Source organism: Diceros bicornis, chromosome 9 (genome assembly GCF_020826845.1).
Source record: "Diceros bicornis minor isolate mBicDic1 chromosome 9, mDicBic1.mat.cur, whole genome shotgun sequence".
NCBI lineage: Eukaryota > Metazoa > Chordata > Mammalia > Perissodactyla > Rhinocerotidae > Diceros > Diceros bicornis.
The window spans coordinates 12,823,558-12,845,365 of record NC_080748.1 but is presented as its reverse complement, the minus strand read 5'-3'; the positions used below and the strand labels follow the sequence as shown (position 1 = coordinate 12,845,365).

The 21,808-nt window shown below is 34.6% G+C and overlaps 1 protein-coding gene across 1 annotated transcript in view; it reads left to right on the top strand.

Annotated features, from left to right (window-relative positions):
* UBL3 (ubiquitin like 3) overlaps positions 1-21,808 on the top strand; it is a 73,546-nt gene that overhangs the window by 42,599 nt on the left and 9,139 nt on the right. Inside the window, exon 2 of the mRNA XM_058547946.1 lies at positions 18,354-18,462. Within this exon, the coding sequence (XP_058403929.1) occupies positions 18,354-18,462 (109 nt within the window). The remainder of the gene's footprint in view (positions 1-18,353; positions 18,463-21,808) is intronic.

The window sequence follows — 21,808 nt, the reverse complement described above, 5'->3', positions numbered from 1 at the left end:
ATTTGTTCAAATCAAGATCTAAAAAAGGCCTGCATATTGCATTTGATTATGTTATTTAAATATCTTTATTCTCTGTGTTCCCTATTTACTCCCCTTCTCTGTCTCTTCCTGTGCCATTGATTTGTTGGAAGAACTGGACATGTGTCCTGTAGAGTATAGTACATTTTGGATTTGGTTAAGTTTTGCTTTTTCACGTCATTTTATTTCTTCCTCTGTTCCTCAGTTTTCCAGTAAACTGGTATTGAAGTCTAGAGACTCAATTAGATTCAGGTTCAGTTCAATTCCAGTTCTTAAAAATTGAGGTATAATTCCTATACTATAAAATTCACCCTTTTAAAGTGTAGAATTCAGTGAATTTTTTGGAATATTCAGAGAGTTGTACAAACATCTGATTAAGGTACAGTCATGTACCGCATAACGGCATTTTGGTCAACAACAAACCACATATACCACAGTGGTCCCATAAGATTAGTACCATATAGCCTATGTGTGTAGTAGGCTGTACCATTTGGGTTTGTGTAAGAACACTCTATGATGTTCATACAACGACAAAATTGCCTGACGATGCATTTTTCAGAATGTATCCCAGTCATTAAATGACACACGACTGTATCTTGAAACCAAAACACACATAAAATAAGGTTATGTATTTATTGGTTGATGAAAATGTTGTGACCAGAGGCTCACAACTTAACCCTATATTTCCCATTAGAAGTAGTGGTTCAGTATTCTCTAATTCAGTGTTCACGGGACTTTGTAGAACAGAACTACTGTGAATAATGAGAATCAGCCATACCTAGGATTGGAATTGCTGGGTCATTGGATAACTCTATGTGTAACATTTTGAGGCCCTACCACACTGTTTTCCAGAGCAGCTGCACCGTTTTACATTCCCACCAGCAGTGTTTGAGAATTCCAGTTCACCACATCTTTGCCAACACTTGTTATTGTCTATCTTTTTGATTATAACCATCTTAGTGGGTTTGAAATGGTATCTCATTGTGGTTTTGATTTTTATTTCTCTGATGACTGACTAAATGATGCTGAGAATCTTTTCATATACTTACTGGTCAGTGTACTTCCAATTTAAAATATGTAATTGAGTTGATTTTGCTTGTGATTTTTAGGATAAACACTTATAAGTTTATTTACATTACTGTAACATTTATGAGAATTTAAGGTTCACCATTTTTATAAGTTTATTAGTTTTATAAGAATTATTAAGTAATTGGGAAGATTTGCCATCAGGTTGCTGAAATATCTGTGAAGGAAAAAGAGTCTAATTTATAATTGCAGTTTAAAATCTAAGAAATTAATCGAAAGCTGCTGTGATAAGTGATACTTTTTGACAGATTTGTAAACTGTATAAAAATTAAAGCTAACTTTAATAGCTAGGTCTAACTTTTCGAATTTGTAACTTTCATAAATCAAATTAATTTAAAAATCCAAAACTGAAATAAACTTCTAAATAGTATTTTCTGTGTACAAAAACTACGACTGGCGCAAAAGCTACCTTCAAGGGCTCCAAAGGCAACTCACCTCTATTTTTATCTTCTACTTATTTCTGTTAGGCCAGCTCTAAGATACCTTTCTTCCTTTGCAATGGATTTTTAAAGCGTTATCTTCTGTTCTCTTTCTTGCCTTTTCTGTCTTTCTGTCGTAAGAATTGAACAGCAGAACTAAATTATTTGATGCCATTGAAAATAAAAACTTTAAAATTATTTCTTTTAAAAAACAAAACACCTGCCACCACTACCACCACTCATATACTCTTAAAAAATGGTCCTCAGTATTGATTTTACATCTAATTGGAAACTTTGACTTGGTAGAGACCTTGGAGTTTTAGTTTAACTTGTGTTTGGAACAATTGCAGCAACATTGGGGAAGTTATTTCCTTATAAGAAGTGCAATTTCAAGAATATCAGTATGATTCACAAGGAATTACATATTGTTTTTAGACAGATTTGATTACTCTGAAGTCAAATTGCAAGTCAAGGGAGAAGGAGGCATTATCCCTAATTTGAGGGTTCATATAATGTGACCACTGCCATGTGTCCACCTGGAAGGAAATTTCCACCTGGTCTGTTCACTTAACCTTGGTCAAGGGCAAGATTTTTCTTTCACACTCCTGTTCCCACCCAAGGTGGCCCAAGTATCCAGGATTGTTGACCTCAATTGTCTGCAAGTTATGGGGTCAACAAATAGGCCACACTTCACCCCTGGTCTTTGAGTCAAAGATATCTCTTCTTTTCCCTCTCTCTTGGATGCTCTGTCTTTTCATTTCTTTCTCTCTAGTTTGAGTCATCAGTGAGCTTTCTGTCCATCCTCTGGCCCTTCACCCCTGCCCCAGTCTTCTTGTCGTCACAGAAAAACTAGTCCAAAACTAGTCCTATACACATGTTAATGAATCTTTCTGATGTGAACCTATGTTAGTATTTTCTTTGAATCTTTGTTTCTTGGGGCGAGGAGATGCTACCAAGATTGGTATTACCAGGAGCAGTGGTGGAGGGAAATTTATGGAAAATGAACAGATGAAAATATCAAGCTATAACCCTGCCCCCAGTAAATATAACATACAAGAACACTAAGAACTGGAATCAAAAGTTAATTCAATATACTTCTGGAGTGATTAGTAGAAGTCATGGTAATATTGGCACAGTTAACTTCCTGACAGAGATTTTTGGTTTTTTGCTTTGTGTTTTTGTTGTTTTTTTAATAGCCAGAACAACATGGATTTATTTATTTAGGAAGCATATATTTTGGAGACAAATAGGGCAGTCCAAGTGCTTTAGCTTACTCAGGGGCTCTGACCATATAGACAGATCCTGAAGTAAGTTAAATTCTATATATACATATGTGAGCAATTCATTAAATAACAATGATTGAGTAAAGTAATGAAACCATTAGACTTCAGAAGAACCTTAAAGTATCAGATGAGTCATTTGAAGTAAAACTATGATATACTTTTAAAAATTTGGATGCTCTGCAGGCTAAACTAACAAACTTTTTCATGGTTGTAGGCAATTTAACATGGTGACTAAAAGCACAGACCCTGGAGCCAGGGTTGGATTGAAACCCGGCTCTGGTACTTCTTAGCTATTGGACCTTGATCAGATTATTTAGTCTCTGCTTTAGTTTCCTTCTCTGTAGACATGAGAGTAATAATAGTAACTTTCCCCTAGGGTTGCTGTGAGGATTAAATGAGTCAATATACATAAAACACCTAAAAGAGGATCTGTCACATGGTTAGAGTTATATGTGTTTGTGCTTATTAATAGTGTCACTACTTTTCACTGCACATTAGGTATATTTTAGTCATATTATTAGATTAAATAGACTCTTAGTAATTCCCTGGGAAACGAAGTGCCATATATAGCCTTTTTTCTATAGAAATGGAATCCAGGTTCAAATGATGAATTTTCAAATGAAGCCTTAGGACATAAAAATTTAAAAATTAGAATTGGTTAGGATCCAAATTATAGTCGAGTTGTTCCTTGAAGGCGTTAGGTCCTGTGCACATAAAAGCTATGTATATGTGATCAAAATCACTAACTCTATTCATGAGTGAATAGCCTGAATACTTGAATATGAAATGAATGTTTGCAATCTTATCATTTAGAAGTGCAAAGTGTTAAATAAAAATTCAACTGAGTAAAGTTTAAAGATCTCATTGGCTTTATTGAACGATTCATGAATTGGGCAGCATCCCATCTAGCAAGTTAGAAAGGAACTCCCAAGAGCTGTACAAATGGAAGGCTTTTATCTACAGAAGGGGGAAAAGAGTGGATTGTTTCAGGGTTAGGTAACCCACGTATGGGGGACGGAAGGGGGCTATGTGGCAGATTACCTCACTGGTGCTGACCAGAAGATTCCAGATTGACAGGTTAGGACCACATTCCTGGGGGAGGTTGTAACTGCAGTTAGGTTGGGTATTAAATCTTGGGTTACTGACGTGAGGCTTAGCACAAGTGACTCCATTTTGGGCCTGTTGTCTCTTCTTTAACACAAAAAAGCAGTTTTGGCTCCAATAGGTAATAGTTGTAACAGTAACTTTGGGTAGAATTCTGCCTTTGTTATTTTGTAGTCTTGATGTGTTTAGTTCTTCCCCTCAACTGCTGCAAGAAAACAATCAAATGCATAGCCAATTTCATGATCTTCAAAGCACATATTGAATTGTACCTGCTAACTTCTCTTGCTTTTCTAAGTCTTGAATATTTAAGCATTCACATAGTAGGTCTGATAAATGATAAGTGCCTGATAAATATTTGTTGCGTAGATGAGTTACCGTACACAGGATTAATTAGAGCAAGATGCATGGGAGAGAAGCGGGCACACGATGCCCATTAGTAGACTACTTAGCTAGTGATAAGGGTCTAAACTAGGATCTTGACAGATGAATAAGAGAGAAGAAAGAATAGATGCAGTAAATACTGCAGAAGAAAAATTAATAAAACCTGGTAACTGAGTAGCTATGGAAAAATGTTGTGATCAAAGAAAGTACCATTTAAAATCATATCCACTAGCAGCCTCTCTTGTTGAAGAATCCATGTTCTTTATATCTTCTTCTAACTTCTAGAATCATTATTGTATTCTCTAAATTAAAATAACCTTTACCAAGGTACTTAGTTTTCACCTAATAAACATAACTAAGCTAGGCCAGAAGGAGTCAACATACATATGGTTATATACATGTGCGTGTGTATGTAGTGTTATTACAGAGTCCCTCTTAGCATTGTTGAATTGCTTTTGAAGAAAACTGGGAAAAAATAATTTTATTATATTTCCTAGAAAAGCAGCCTTTATGCCATAGTCATGCTTCCTAAAACTTTGAAGATAGAGTAAGGACAATACCTTAGGAATGGGTAATTGTTCAAGCACTAATGTCATGAATATTCTGAAAATAAAAGAAAATCTGATATAAGAAATGAAAGTGATAGGAACACAGTCATTAGTTCTTATAATGAGAGGTCCAGAGACTCATTAAATATCTTTCCCAGACTTTTATATCTGTTTTATGGTGTTAGTTACTCTGAGTTATTCTTGATATAAGTTAGCAACTTCTGAAATTCCTCAATACTCTTGTGAATTGTGTTTAATAAACATGAATGTAGTATATTTCATTGATTAAAAAAATAGAAGACTGCTTAGCATATAGTCAAAGTCAGAGGGTTGTCATACTTAATTGACCTGCACCAATTTATCTGGATTCCTAACTCTCTTGTGGTTTCTTTATAACCTTAGACAATTTTTCTTTAACTCTGAACCTAAGTTTCTAAATTTGCAAAAAGTATAATTTGATATTTTCTAGCTCAGTGCCAGGGGTCTTTTTGTTCTTGAATTGTTTCTCTGGCAACGATGCATTCTGCTCCTTTCATGTCCATGTCTTTAGATAATTGTCTAATCTGCTCATAACAATCTTTCCTGTTTATAAATGTTTCTTGTTTTGCTGTCTGTTAGTCATTTACTTTTTCCCAGGAGTTCGCTGTCCATTTCCCTAACTATTTCTCTGTAAAAGTTTTCCTTTTAGTTTTAATTTGTCCTTCACTACTCTGTAATTCTCCTCTTTATTTTCCCTCTTTGAAGCCATCTGCTCCCATTTGTTTTGCTTTCTGTATTGTAATACTAAATGTTTTGATGCTGTTGGATTTATATTCTGTAACAACTTTCTATGAACATTCAGGGTTTTTTTAAAAAAGTTAATAATATGATGCATCCACCTCCAATGACTAGCATTCAATGATGATGTTAATTAACATTCTTAGCTGAGATAGTATATCCTGCATAGATGGAGAATTTTATGCTATATTTTACTGATAATTATATTTAATATTATATACTGACATTGATGCATTTATCACATTTGCCTCATTCTCTGCTTGTTATGCAGAGCTCTGCTGCTGAATAATTTGTTGTACTAATCCTAAGTAAACTAATGTTATTTATTAGGATTTTAAATTTTAATAAATAATAATTAATATAACAGTTGTATTCAGGTAAGAATTCATGAGTATTCCAGAGACATTAATTTATAAATGAGAACCTCAATATTAAGAGCACATGAGGTCATGGCTATCTGGGGCACCACTGAGTGACAGTATCACTAGTCACAGGTTGATGCAAATTGTCTGTGTGAGCTGAATAGGACTGCAAAGCACAGGCAGCCTGAAACAATCGTTTTCTTCATAAACAGACAGAATGTATTCTTCTTAAATAGGAGAGCTTGCTATCACTTTTGAATAATGAGTTGACTGACAAACATATTGTAAAGAATAGGATGATTTTTTAAATGTCTTTTTCTTTTTTCCCTCTTCAGGGCAGCTGTTTTTCATTATCACTGTGGTCTGTTTCAGGGCTTGTATTCCATGATAGCTGTATGTGGAAATAGTGAGTCTATCATCACCTAACTGTATACAGCAGTAAAAAATGTTACAATACATATTTTCTTGGTAATTGTTGGTAGATTCACTTCCTGGTTATACTTAAAATATCATGTTATGTGTATGTTATTGAAATATTTTAGGAATGTTGGCTATAGTCTGACATATTCTGGTACATTATTCATTCATCTTCCAATATATACCTACTATTTTTCAGGCACAGTTAACTATATGAATTAATTTAAAATGCCTTTTTTTCTTATTTTGATCTAAAAGCAGAATTTTATTGGGAAACAAAACATAGCCAAAGGCACCTCATCTCCAAAATTTTTCTGTAGCCACATGCATAGAAACTGTGCTTGTTGATATAAGTTAGCAACTTCTGAAAGAAGACAATTATTAAGATGTTTTAAGATTGATTTTCCACCTTCAAGAACCATGATTTAATTGGAGAGTTAAGACACATATGTAAACTGTTTGCTACAATAAATGATATGATGTATGTAGGATGACCTTATAGTTTATTGTCTAGATATAGATACTTTTGAGAGTAAAAGGGGGCACTGTTCATCATAATAGTGAAACAACAAATATAAATCAGAATTTTCTCAGGCAAACGTGGACACACAGGCTCGCTCCATTACACACCTGTGATTGGATAGAGATTCTGAGAGGAATGAGCAGTGTAGGCTAGAGTGGTCACAGAGGCTTCAGAGGAGGCATTAGAGCTGAACGAAAGGAATCAAGAAGTCATTCTTGTGATTCTTGCCAGGATAGGATTTATAATGAATATATTAATTTGGCTGGAATTGAAATTTGGGTAGGGAAATAGTAGTAGTTGGATTGGACTGCGAAGTTTGGATTGTGAACTATATGATTTTAAGAAGTGACTTAACTTCAGTGTCCCAGTTTACCATCTACAACACGGAGCAGAAGTACCTGTCTAATAGGGTTGTACGACGATTAACTGTGTACCTCATGCAAAGTACTATGGAGCATTTGTAAGTGATCAGTAAATGTTAGCTGCCTACAGCACACTGACAAAATTTTAAACCGTTGACGGTGTTTGTCTAATGTGCAGGATGGATTAGGGGTGAGAGAGGTAGCAGAAAAAATTTGAGAGAATATAGTAGTTGAGTAAGGGGAGATGAGAAAAAAAGGTAGAGTAAATAATGACTCAGCTCTCAAGCCTGAGTGGGAGACCAGGAGAATTTATCAGAAATAAATGTCAGGAGGGATACCTGTTATTTAGGAACAAATAAGCTCAAATGTAAACATATCGATTTTGAGGGGCAGTAGGCTACATAATTAGAAATGATCAGCTGGCAGTTGGAGAAATGAAAGTGGTGCTCCCTAGAGAATTAGTTTGGGAATGTTCCAAATAGGTAGCAATTCAAGCCTTGGGTGTGGACGATATCTCTCAAGGATAGAGTGTTGGGGAAAGAAAAGATCGATGATGGAAGATTAATGATGAGTACAAGAGGAAAAAGAACTAAAAAAAAACATCAAAGAAGCAGGAATAGTATTCCCCAAAGTATGTTTTACCAAACATTAGATCTGTGGGCTGGTAACAGGTAATATGGGAAAGGAAATTGGTTCTGTGGTTTAAATACTACAACTGTGTTAAAGTTAAGTGAACTTGTTCACTGCAGGAATTCTCTGGGTGTTTAATATGTTAACATACAAGGCAAAACTCCAAGAGGGGAATATATGAAGTAATGTTTTATTTATCTGCAGGTTTGTCTGATCGCTAAACCCTTTTCTCGCCAGAATACTTCATGGAGGCTAGTGTTCCAGAAAACACATTTTGGGAATTGTAGAAACCTAGTGAGGAAAGATTTTGAAGAAGGAAGGCATTAAATTGTGTCAGATGTTGCAGAGAGACTAAGAAAAATGAGAAATGAGAAGAAGCTATTTGATGTTTGTTATTAGATGGTCATAAGTGACCTCTAAGAGTACGGTTCAGTAATGTGGCCTCAATAGGCACTGGTTTACAGGGAATGAAAGATTAAGAGTTCATGATGAGGACATGAAGACAGTGGGTTTACATCATTCCACCTCTATTAATTCAAATACAAAGTGTGACTGATAGGAATAATTTGATCATTACTGAATGTTTATGTATCCTGTGTATATTTTTATTATACATAATAAAATTGTTATATTTCTAAATAACATGCCCTTTTTGTTTAATGCTAGTCATATGATATTAGAGCTGGAAGAGATTTTAACAGTCATCTAGGACAGTCCCTCAGAGAACCATTAGTTTCCCTTTCATAGGGCAAAGGCACACATTACAATTATTTTGTTTTCTAGCCACAATCATTTTCCTCATTTTTTTTAAGTATATGGAAAAGATAAGCCTTATCAATTGTGTGTTTTTAAGGTGTCCATCTCATATGAATTTTAGTCTAATATTAAAGACCGTCTTTGGGTATATCCAGGCCTTTCATACAACAGTGATACAAATATTTAATTCATAGTTAGCCAAAAGGAGGAAAGTCCCTGACATCCTCTAACAATAGGTGTAAATAGATTACTTTAATTACAACTATTTCAACATTTTTGAATAGTATGCTGTAGGACTGATGGCTGATTTCCATTACCTGCAAATCAGGTTCCACATCAATACACCATGCGCAACAAATTTGAAAATCAGTAAACAAACTTGAAATTCAATGGCCTGCTTTTGTTAGCCCAGCTGACTCCTGAGGTGGGTGAATGCTTAATAGCAAACCCAAAGTACTTATCAAGTTAGTGATTGTGTTTTGGTCATCTTTGCATCTTCCACAGCATCTAGCCTAGTACCTTGTTTAACAAACGTTTGTGTGTTCAGTCTTTGGAAGTGTCAGCTGAAAGTAGAACCATCTTGAACATTCTGGTATAGGACCCTCTTCCCCACTGAGATTCACAAATTCCTTTTGGCATATGACAGATTCTGAGATGATTTGCAGTAAAGAAACTTTGAATTTTTTTTGAAAATATTTTTTGGTTTTTAGATTGTAGTAAAATACACATAATATTTACCATCTTAACCATTTTTAAATGTATGGTTCAGTGGTATTAAAGACATTCGTAATGTTGCAACCATCATCACCATCCATCTCCAGAACTCTTTTTCATCTTGCAAAACTGAAACTCTATACTCATTAAACAATAGCCTCATTCTCTCTCGCCCTCAGCTCCTGGCCAACACTTGGTTTGAATTTTTTAACCTGGCATTTCCGAATTTATTTTACAGTAAATTAGAACTCTTTTTCTCTTAACATTTCCTTATATTTCCTAGAAGTTCCGTTACTCAAAGAAATGCAAGATTAGTTTTCAGTTAGTATGTAGCAAATTAAGGAGTATTTTGTCTCAAAAGTTGTGTGAATCCTAAGAGAAAAGCAAGCCCTTTTGGAGTGGCTATTTGAATAAGACAAAATCCAATATTTAGAAATATCTGGGGGAAGGTATGAGGGGGTTTTGGGGAGACATTGAAGAATGCTGGAACAAACCTTGACCTAGGAGGGAGAAAACCTGGGTGCCTATTCTGCTTTGCCACTAACTAGCTAGCCTTTCAGGGCCTCTTTTCTCTTGTCTTTTCCCTATGTATGAACTGGATGAATTTCTGCAAGTCCTTCCAATCTTAAAAGTTGAATGATTGAGAAATATTGTAAGAGGCGTGGAATTTAAAGTAGTATTGAGAATTTGATAGTAGCATAGAAGGAGTAGGAGGGAGAGAACCTGGGAATTGACACCCACAGCAAAAGGGCAAACACTTACCTGAAGGGGAATATGGCAGAAGCCTCAAACAATAGCAAAGCCAAAACAAATGTAAGAAGTATAGACATCTAAAAGATTCATCCTGTGTCATACCTGGATTTATTGGAGTAGCTAGGTGATTAGAGAGAAGAAAAGTACTATATAGTAGGTGCCAAAATAGGATGTGTGCTTGAACTACTTAAATGAGACAACATATGTAAGGAAAACTTCTGGTACAGAATTGGTATTCAATAAATATTAGTTTCCTTCCCCACGATTTCAGGCTGTTAGCCAAAAAACTTATACCATCATATTTCCACTAAGGGAAAATGGGCAGAGAAGAGAATTATCATCTTTCTGAAATACATGAAGATGTATTATGAATATAGAAAAAGCTACTCTCTCCCTTCCCCAGTGTCCTTTCTATTGCTTTGCCTTTGCCAATTCCCTTTCTCCTGTTTATAATTTAGTATCTTCAGTGCTTGGTTGACAGAAACAATTGTACTGAACTGTTGTTCTTAATTGAGTGAGTCAGAAGACCTAAAAATCCTCCTCAAAACAAAGATTTCCCTAGATGCAAATCTGGTGTTCCAGAGAGGGTGCTTTGGTTTCATTCAGATTTACCTTTTAGTTGATAGGATGTATAGGAAATTATACGTTGCATATTGAAATCCGGTTAAAGCAGCTAGTTTGTATCCTGTGTGCAAGTTTTAAAAGGATATCCTATAGTCGGGTTTTAAAGTGGTGCAGAACCATACTTTAATTTCAGAACCAACATGTTTTCTAAATTTGAAGAATTTGGAACTTGAAAAAAATATAATTTTAAGAATAATTTGCAAGGATTCTCAAGAATATATATTGTTCAGTCTTCTCATGGAATTTTAATTTTTTCAAAGTTCCCCAAACTTATTTTAAAGTAAATGTACATTATAAAGTATTTAAAGAAAGGGCATTATATAGTTAGTATTGTGTGATTTACTAAGCTGATGATGGTTATGATGATGATAATGATAGATAATTTGTGATAATAGCTAATTAGTCACTATGTGCCAGGCACTAAATGCTGTATAAATTTTGAGTTACATTATTTGATTCTGAATTGTACTTATAAGAACCTAACATTTCCTTTGTTTCTTCACTGATGAGAAAAAAAAATCAATCTGTGTAGAAAGCAAGCAGGCTAATTCACTATTACTGTTAATTCATTTTTATAGCCCAACAGCTTCTTGTTCATGTTTAGTGCTCAAAAATCAATTTAATGAATAAATAGTTGATGGGTTCATATAATTCAAAAAGCATTAACTGTTGCTTTGGAATGCAGTTCTTCACCTACATTTTAAAAAGAGTTACATGTTCTGGAAATTCACATTCCAAGCAAAATGAGATGTTGTAAAAGTTTTACTTGGGAACTGAAGCTCCAGAACTCTCTGACCTCCCCTTTACCTATCTTTCAGATTAGGTCAGTAAATGTTTCTATAATTAAAAATAAGGAATCTCACTGGGTTTTTACCTGTAGAGATTTAATATTTCATATATATTAGGATCGACATCATGCTAAGTGCTAAAAAGAATGTAGAAGAAGATCCCATAGTTTTCAATCCATTTAGCAAATCTCAGTGTACCTTAGTTTACAATTCCATTATACAACAAAAATTCAGGTGTATTTTCTTAGAGGTTAAAATCTGTTTTCATGGATGCCTTATATAACTTCTTCACAAATAGAACTGCTGCTCCGTTCCAGTGGGGAATAGGAATGCTTTCTTGCCTTCTCTAATTCTACTTTGAAATTCTTTTCCTACTCTTTTTTCAAAACTTTGGTTCCATTACTTCATCCGGGATGACTGGGCTCGGGAGGATTTATTTATGCCGTCTCCGCTCAGACATATATAAGCCAGAGCGGGTGTGGACTGGAGTGGGGAGGGTGGGCACTGAGCATTCCAGGTGGAAGGAACGGCCTGTGTAAAGGCCTTGAGGCGAGTAAGAACTTGGAGGTTTTGAGAAGCTGAAAGAAGACACCTGTGGTTGGAGCATAGTGGGGCCAAGGGTGGTGGAGATGAGAGGGAGGTGATATGGAGACCATGGGGAGGAGTTTGCTGGCAGCACCTGCTGCACTTCCGCAGTGTGGTGAACAGCAGGTGTTGTGTTGTTAGCACACCTGGGTGTAAATCTCAGCTTGCCTACATACTGAAGTATCTCAACTCATTCCCACAACTCTAAAATGGGGATAGTACTACCTGCTTCAGAGACGGGCCAGGTGGAGTAGGAACTAAGGAACTGAAATATAGGAAGCCACACAATAAATGGCAAGCTGTTAGCATTTTTACTTTTTTGTTCGCTGTACCATATATACTGTACTCTGGAATTTCAGACTACATAGGCTTTCCTTTCTGTTATTTAAAAAATTTATTTAGCAAATATTTATTAGCACTTAAAATTTTCTTTTTTTTTTTTTTTTTACTGTCCCTATCTCTTTTTTAATTTTATTTTATTGAGGTCATATAGGCTTATAACATGTAAATTTCAGGTATACATTATTATATCCTAAATACCCTTCTTCCCATAATTATGTTTGTATGTCTCTCTCATAGCTTCAAGGTTGAATCTTTTATAATCCAGGCACCAAGCATAGTGTCTGTTTCAGAAAGATGTTTGAATAAATGAACTAAAAGAAAGTTTATGAAATATATAATTACCATATTTTAGCACTGCAGTTGTTTGAATAATTTGTTTTATATTAGTCTTCTGTAGAAAAATGAACATATTTCTCTTCTCCTTCATTCCATTTTTATTTAACATTTAACAAAAATTCACAATATGCCTTTTACAAATCTATAACCCTAGAGAAAAGAAAATATGTGTATCTATTTTCAAATTCATACATTGTCTTAAAATGTCACTGATAGATTTGTATCTTTTTTCTAGACCAAGTAGCTATTTTAATAGAATATTATTTTTTAAAAAGCACTATTCATTTTTAAATGCAAATAGGAAAAATAAGTAAAGACAGACATATATTACCATATAAATGTTTAGAAAGTTGAGGGCTTGCTTTTTTTAAAAAAATCTTTTTATTTCGAGATAATTTTAGATTCTCATGCACTTGTAAGAAATGGTACAGAGAAATCCCATATGCCCTTCACCTGGTTTTCCCTGATGGTAACATCTTACATAACTGTAGTATAATATCACAACGGGAAGTTGATGCTGATAAAATTCACAGATTTTATTGAGATTTCTCCAGTTTCACATGCACTTGTGTGTGTGTGTGTTTAGTTCTGTGCAGTTTTATCACATGTGCAGATTTGTGTGACCACTTACCACAGTAAGATACAAAACAGTTCCATCACAAGGATCCTTTGTGCTTCCCTTTTACAGACACAGCCACTGCTCTCCCTTCCCCTCTTCCTAAAACCTGGCCGCCACTCATCTGTTCTCCATCTCATAATTTTGTCATTTCAAGAATATTATATAAATGGAATCATACAGTATGAAACCTTTTGGGATTTTTTTTTTAATTCGATATAATCCCCTTGAGATAAATCGAGAGCTTTTTAAAAATGACTTTCAAAGAAAGTCTAACATCTTTCCCACTGGCTACTTGCTTGCCCTTTAGCAGAAAAGGCAGGACTGAACCCTACAAAGGTGGAGATGTTTCACTTGAATGTAAAGTAGAGTACCCCAGTACTCATTTTATTCTTAAGAGACCCTCAGAGGAGAAGTTGGGAGTTCCTTTTCTGATCAACGTCTTGATTTCTTGTCATATTTCTTTTAAAGGGCATAGTCCATCTCCATAATTGTCTGTTTTATTTCCAAAGACCATTTCAATTTATTCTGTCGTCCATTCTCCCTCTTCCCTTCCTCTAATTTTTTCCATCCTGACCAACTGAAAACAAATTGTTGTGTGAATTAATATCTAGGTGAGATTTCTCCAGGTTGATATAATCTAACAAATAGATATGGCAGTTTGACTGAAAACTTTTTTTTAACTTGAAATTACACGCATAGAAGGGTTCTTGTTGTTTCCATTGGCCTTACAGGAAATGATCATGGTAGTCCTGTCTCACTAATGGTCTTGTTTTGATTTGTTTTGCCTCAAAAGTAATTATAAAATATATGATTCATTTGGATGATCTAAATGCTGTCCCTTGGGAATTTTATTACATAATAGGAGTTCCATCTCATATCTAGTCATTTGGAGTCCTGATTAACAGCTTTATTTTTAGACAAGTATGTACATGTAGTATATCTCATTTTAAGCTGTAAATAAGAGTCTTGTTTTTAACCCATTTTGATGTGTCAAGAATCTCACTACCTCTCAAGCAGAGGTTCTTTTAAGGTATTTTACAGATTGACTTAGTTTGGCTTCAAAGGAGTAAAAAGGTCTTTCATTAACAAATATTTAAATAATTGGTACGTAATCTTTTAAAGGAAACTAGCTCACATTTATAGGAATTGCCATACATTTACTGAGAGGAGCTATAATTGACATTATTTATCTGAATAAGCCTGAGAAGATTCTTACCATAATATGGGAGCAATTAACTACTGACCAACCTGTGTATCCAGATGTTTATCTAGGTGATTGTTTTCAAGATTTCTTCTAAAGGAAATTATGGGAGTTCAGTGTTTTCCTCCATTGGTGTTACAGTCCTAAGGTACACCTGACTGCATACTGAGGCAGATTCATGCTTCTATTCTAGGAGCAAGGTTGTCACATAGACAGAAGCATAGGAACAAGTCCAGACTCATCTGTTAATCTTCCATATCAATAACCCAGTCTTTATCTTCATTTGAAAACTAGGCACAATATACATGTTAATACGGTAGCTCAGAATTAATTTTATTTTTCAAAATGCCTTACAAAGTGATAGCATTTATATACACTGTGGTGTGTTGCTGACAGTCAAGATCCAGAGCCTGAGAAATTAAACATTGGGCTATTTACACGTTGTAACTGTCCACATGTTCATATCACTACTAAAAAGTTATTGTTATCCATTCCCATTCTACATACTGCACTGACCATTTGTGCAGTACACTGCACAGAACACTGAAGCTGGGATTTGAATCTCAGCGCTGACCTTTCCAGTTTACATTTCCACTTGCATCTTGAAACTGAAGAAACTGAAATATTAGCCAGTCTACAAACGTTAGTTGAACACCTACTATGTGCCAGGCACTGAGAGTGTCTCAGACAATGTGTTACTTTATTCAGCAACTTAATTTTGTGGGTTTAGTGCTGTTATTTTTTATTTTAGACGTAAGCTTCTTTCCTGAAGCAGTCTTTAACTGTTATTGTCAGTTTTAGATAGTTTTAACTGTAAGATTTGACAAATTCTCAGATTTTCATATTTATAGACTTACTCTTGCAGTTGTCGTATTCTCTCCCTTCCCCACGCAGAGGAGTGATTTTAAAGATTTTAAACCCTTACCTGCTTTTCATTCTCATTTTGTAGCCCAAAGCCCCTTCAAACTCCACCATGAATTACAGAGGCACATGTTTTCTGGGGCCAGGCAGGCATCATCAGTGTCTGAAGCAGACCAGTGCGAGTGAGCAGGGACTAGCAGGGTCTGTGTCAAACTGAAAAGTTCATGCCCACCTGCAAACATTTTACAAAATATTTTTTTAACTTGGGTCAAACACATCTAGAGGCCAAAAGTTTCCAACATTCTGAACATCCAGATAAACATTAATTCATTAGACCATTGATTTGGAAATATGAAAGTGAAATATCAGTTTACTGGTGACAGTGATGTGTATCAGTTTTAAAATAGGAAATGCTGAGGACTTTGCAGCATGAACCCAGTGAGTGTCATGTATTTATGAGATGGGGTTGATGTATTATTTTGTTTTGTTTACTATATTGTGGAAACTTTCCACGTCAAATCAAATAGATCTATATCTCATGTCATTTAACAACTGAATTTCCAGAGAAAGGATGTACTATCACTTATTTTTCCATTTCCATAATGATGGATATTAGGGAAAATCTAAAGTATGCTTTGGTGTTGCCTTTATGGATTCTAAGGATTGTTTTTAAATATTATAATTTGAATAAAAGCCTATTGGAAATTAATTTTAAACTTAAAAGATGATTCCAAGAAATAGTAGGTTTGTATCATTTACATAAGTCTTAGGAAGCTTGAATTTAATTATTTTTCTTTCTGGTTAAACAAACACATGTGGCTGAACCATTATGAGGGCCATAATTTCTTGGGCATTAATGACTAAAGGGCCCTTATTCAGTAGTTTGAAGCCATTAAAAGCGGTCCGGGGTTCGCAGGTTCGGATCCCAGGAGCGGACCTCTGCACCGCTTGTCAAGCCATGCTGTGGCAGGCATCCTACATATAAAGTAGAGGAAGATGGACACAGATGTTGGCTCAGGGCCAATCTTCCTCAGCGAAAAGAGGAGGATTGGCAGCAGATGTTAGCTCAGAGCTAATCTTCCTCACCAAAAAAAAAAAAGTTTCCTTATAATTTCAGAGCATAATATATTTATCATTATTCACACATAAAGAGACACCATAAATAGTGATGTACTGTGAGAATTAAAATTCACATTATATTATATAGATGTTAGGTTCTTTGCTTTAAGAATCACTCATTACTTGTTTGTCATAGGAAATAAGTAAGATGGTGCTTTCTTACAGTTGAATCATTCTTGCAAACTACTTCTTGAATTTTGTTCAAATGAAACTTAGAAAGTTTTTGGATATTACTTCTTTTACAGCAGTGTGATTTCATCACATCTCTTCCTATATTAAACTATTTGGTCTAATTTCATTCTAATTAGGAAAGACAGAAAGAAATTCTTACTGGACATTTCGAAAAGGCTTTTCACCTGGAATATAGATTTCTTTTTGTTTATCTTTTTAAAAACTTTTTCTTGAGATGCAGTGTATATACAGTTAGAATACAGTTTCTAATATGGAATACAGTTTTACTCCATCTCATATGGAATCCAGTTGCATCCCACTGAATGTAGAATTGTTTGTGTATGGCATTTTTCTAGAGAAGGTATTTTATAACTTTCAACACATTTTCAGAGTGGTAAGGCACTGGGAGTGGCATTGGCCTTGGTGGCGGTGGGTAGTAAAATCAGTGCCCTGGTGCTTGATGGTACTGTGAGAGGCACCAATTTATTCATTGTAGGCTTTGCCATCTTAAAGATTTTCTGGTATTTTTTTTTTTTTTGTAAGAAAAAAACTGTTGGTAACTGAAGAGGAGAGCTTGGGTAACCTGGGACCTGGCACAATTCAAAATGGTACAATGACATTCTCTGTTCTTTATATATAAAGAAGCTAGGCTAGTCCCAGGGCTCAGCTCTGGACCAGACCCAACTTTTAGGAAGGTCTTATTTGCTCTCTTAGCAGAAGCCCAGGAATATAGAAACCATACTTGTATTTCTGTAACATCTAGGGAAATGAATGGATATTGTGGTTTTTAAAAAAATCAGGTTAATTATGGATAAAGATAAAAATTAAAAAGTGAACATTTTAGAAAATGTGTTAAGAATGGTATAAGCAAATATTTATTGACTTGGAGATGTAAATCTAGTGGATCTCAAAAATTTTAATTCTGTTAGGTTTTTCACTGAATCTGTGTCCTTTGTCACACATAGCTCCTCCTCCCCCTCCCAAGAAAACAAATGATCATGCAGTTGGGATTAAAGTAACTACTATTATTGATTCCTTCATTGACCATGACAAAGTTCTTTAAAATTATACTTTCTGGTTAATTTATTTAAGTTTGAATAATTCTTATATGATAAAAAGTTGTATATAATTTACTGTTTTCTCTTTATTATCAACTAAATTATATTTTCTACTTAGTGATGTGATCTACAAGGTCACCACTTTTATTAGTTTTTCAATGTAAAATTATGTATTCTGTAGTAATAGTGATAACCTGTAAAAGTCCAATTCTGAACATTGTTGGAGTAGTTCAATTTAAAAGCATGATGGATTTTGGTTTTCCTTTGTTCATTTAATATGGCAAATATTTATATAGAGCAAATATATCTGTTCCTCCCACATATATATTAAATAATGGAAATAAAATCATATACCACATTGTCATTCTTTAAAACAAATCTTTACAGAATTTAAGTAAACAAAAACCAGAAAATGGCATTAGTAATAATTTAGAATGTGATTGAAATAAAACACTTGAGTCATTTTTTTACATTAAAAATGTCAAGATTTATATTAAAAGAATCATTGTCTTTCAGATAAATTTGCGCCTCATCTTGGTAAGCGGGAAAACAAAAGAGTTCCTGTTTTCTCCTAATGATTCTGCTTCTGACATTGCAAAGCATGTGTATGACAACTGGCCAATGGGTGAGTGGTGTTTTTCTCTTGAGAACAAATAATGTTAATTCTTTATGCCCTACCTTGTTTGACAGACGTTTTGAAAAAGTTATAAATGTATAAAATATAAAAGAACAAACAAATAATTGAGGCTGCAAGGCTTAAAGTTAAAGGGGATCCCTAGATTTTGCCCTTCAGCTATCTTATTGCAAAATAATAAAGGAACCAGTACGAAAAGTCCCTGTTTTTGCCTTAGAACTGTTTTATGTAAATGAAAATTATTTTTTAAAAGAAAAACACAAAGTAGTTAACTCATACACACACACACACACACACACACACACGCTCACACTTTCGTATCAGTAAAGCTATTGACACCAAAACACAAACTGAAAGGAAAGAAAAACTATCTTTAACAAATTATAATTCATTCTCTGGTCTATTCTATACGTAGTCTATACATAGCCTATTTAAAATTGAGTTTGACACAAAGTTAGTTTCTAATTCAAGTGACTTCTTGTGTTCTCTGAACCTACTACAAGGTCAAGAAGGTATAAAATCCATTTATGCTTTGCGTTTTCAAGCCAGTATCCATGACAAACAAAATGGTGATGTGTGTGTGTGTGTGTATCCCTTCGAAGCTTTCTTGGGTTCTTTTCTATGTAACGAGACTCTGTATTGCCATCCTAAAGTGAGTCTTTTGCTTACATTCTTTCTTCGAACTTTCCCCAAATCATCTTGACCCTTTTTATGGCATGTACCATAGTGATATGACTGTTTCAGCTGATTTCACTTAATTTAACTAGCCAAAGCAATTTGGACTTTTAAAGGACAAGACTTGTCTCAACACAGAACACAGTGTCTACAAAATGAGTCAATTAGATGAGTGTTTCTCAACCTTAAATAATATATGAAACTCTTTTAAAAGAAGAAATTTCTTGTAGATTCCCTGGTGCTGACTTAAATTATTTTTATTATAATGTTTATTTTTAAAGATAGGAAGGTAAAACCCAATTAAAACTCTTTGTCCTTATTAACTTGTATACAACTATAAAACTAAAACATCTGCAAAAAAAATGCAAATATAACTCTAAAACCAATAACATTCAAACTAACAACATTAATGTGCCAGATGATGTATTTTTGCTAAAACCAACTCACTGCTTGCACCATGAATATGGTGCTATTGATTTGGCATGCCTATGTTCCTGCTTGCTGTATGAGGACACAGTTACCTGCAGATTCACCAGAAAACCTTCATTCACACAGTGTACCAAATTGTCATTCAGCCTTCACATAACAAGAATGCATTGTTTATGTAGTAAGTCAACCTCTATTCTTTTCTTATGAGCCTCTCGACAGTTAAGAAGTACTGCTTGGCGCCAGTACAATGGTACACCTAAATGCGTACATGGGCACTAAGATCCCAAGGCTATACTTGGTTATAAGGTGGTTATTTGAATTAGCTAGATAATATCTTCTGGATTTTTCATTAAAATGAAAATACTAATAATTCTTGAAAAGGACTTTCAGACCCTAAGAACGTGTCTTTGTGAATTCATAGACCTAAGTTTAAGAAACACTGATTTAGATAAATACTTTCAAATGACTGGATCTTTCTTCCCATTGGTAACCAAGGGGAAGTCAGTGCTAGTTCCTAAGTCAGGGAGGGACTGAAGCTGAAGGTTATAGGTAAGAAGGAACTTCAGGAAAGCTAAAGTAGACTGAACTTGGGGCTCTTAGCATATTGGCTTTTCTTCATAGCTAGGCAGGATAAATAACTATCAGTGTGGAAAGCATTTTTAAATACCTGTCTAATAGTAATGTTGTACTAAGTCTGATGTAAAAGATTACTTTTGTGATTTTGGTAGGGAGGGAATCGGCAACATAGCTTTTCACATATATGGATATTGTAGAAAAGATTACGCAAGACAAAAAAGGGTAATCCCTCTCAAAAATTTATTTTATTTGGGCAACATTATAACTTGTGGTGAAAGAATTCGTTTTACCTTCATTAATTGTTTATCTTAGATGTTAAAATTAGTTTTAATTCCTTAAAATATCCTAATTAATCGTAAACAAAGGTGAGACTGAATTGCAGGTCTTTGCCATAGTTTTCCAAATGAATGAACCAGCTACCAGTATTAGAAATTGATTGTATCAATCCTGCGTTACTTATTTTCACAAAAGAAGTTTTTGAACCCAGTCTTTCCTCAGGTTGCCAGTTCTACTCAGCAATTTTAGACAATGCAGGGAATAAAAATAAATAATTTTTATTTTATATAAAATATTTAAATTAGAAATCTAGTTCTACGTTATATTATGTAATGCACTAAAGGTCAGCAAATGTAAATATTTATTGGTGCTAATAAGAAAAGTGTAGTAAATGTTAAATCAGTAGAAGAAAATACTTTGTGCAATATATTTTTGGAAGGAATTTTTCCTTTTTTTTGTGCAGTTTAGTGCAATGTTGTTAATAGGTGGAATAGTCAGACACATAGCTGTTACTGGGTCAGAGGTCCAAAAAGTAATCCGCTAAATATATGTTACTAGTAGCTGAAATTCCTCCTTCAAGCATTGTTCTACAGGTCTCTCTCAATTTTAGATCCTCTGCGAGGAAAACCTATTAAAAAAGGTTTAATAGCATATTAAACCAATGAAGTAGGTGGAAATCATGACACTCTGTATAAGATAATGAAATATGTGGCTTCAAGTTTCTGCATCTCACAAAAGTATTTTTAGAATTCTTTTTCCTGTGAATGAGATAATTACTGATATTTGTCTTTATATCTATGGCACACTTCCATCTTGACCAGAAATATTCTATTAAACAATAATTTTGTATGCGGTGAATTCAAAGCATAATCCGTACTAAAGTGTTAGAGGTTTGTTTGATCTTTCTTCTGGAAGAATAGGGACGTGGGAGCCCTGGAGTCAGAAGGCAGCAAAGGCAGCCCAAGGGGAGGGAAGAGGGACAGGAGAAAAGGCCACAAGGGGCCTGGGGGAGGCGGCAGAGGGAGGAGGAGAAATGGCTGAGATTAATTTCTTCTCTACCTATTTCTGTTGTGCTGAGTCACTGAGATGCACTGGTTTTTATCAAATTCATAGTCATCATTTTGAACACTCAAAAGAAAAGGCAAAAGGAAAAGTACCCTACTTACCTCCTTTCTCTTCTATCATTTACTCTTCAGGATATTTTAAACTGGTTTTTGTGTTGACAGTTATCTCCTGATAATAGGAGCTTCTGTAGGAAACAAACACATGACACTGGAATTATTGAGAAAGATGATGATGGAATTCTCAAATCTTTATCAAAATCAGAGCTTGAATTATTATATTTACAAGCTAGTGAAAATTATCCCATACCCTGCCAGTG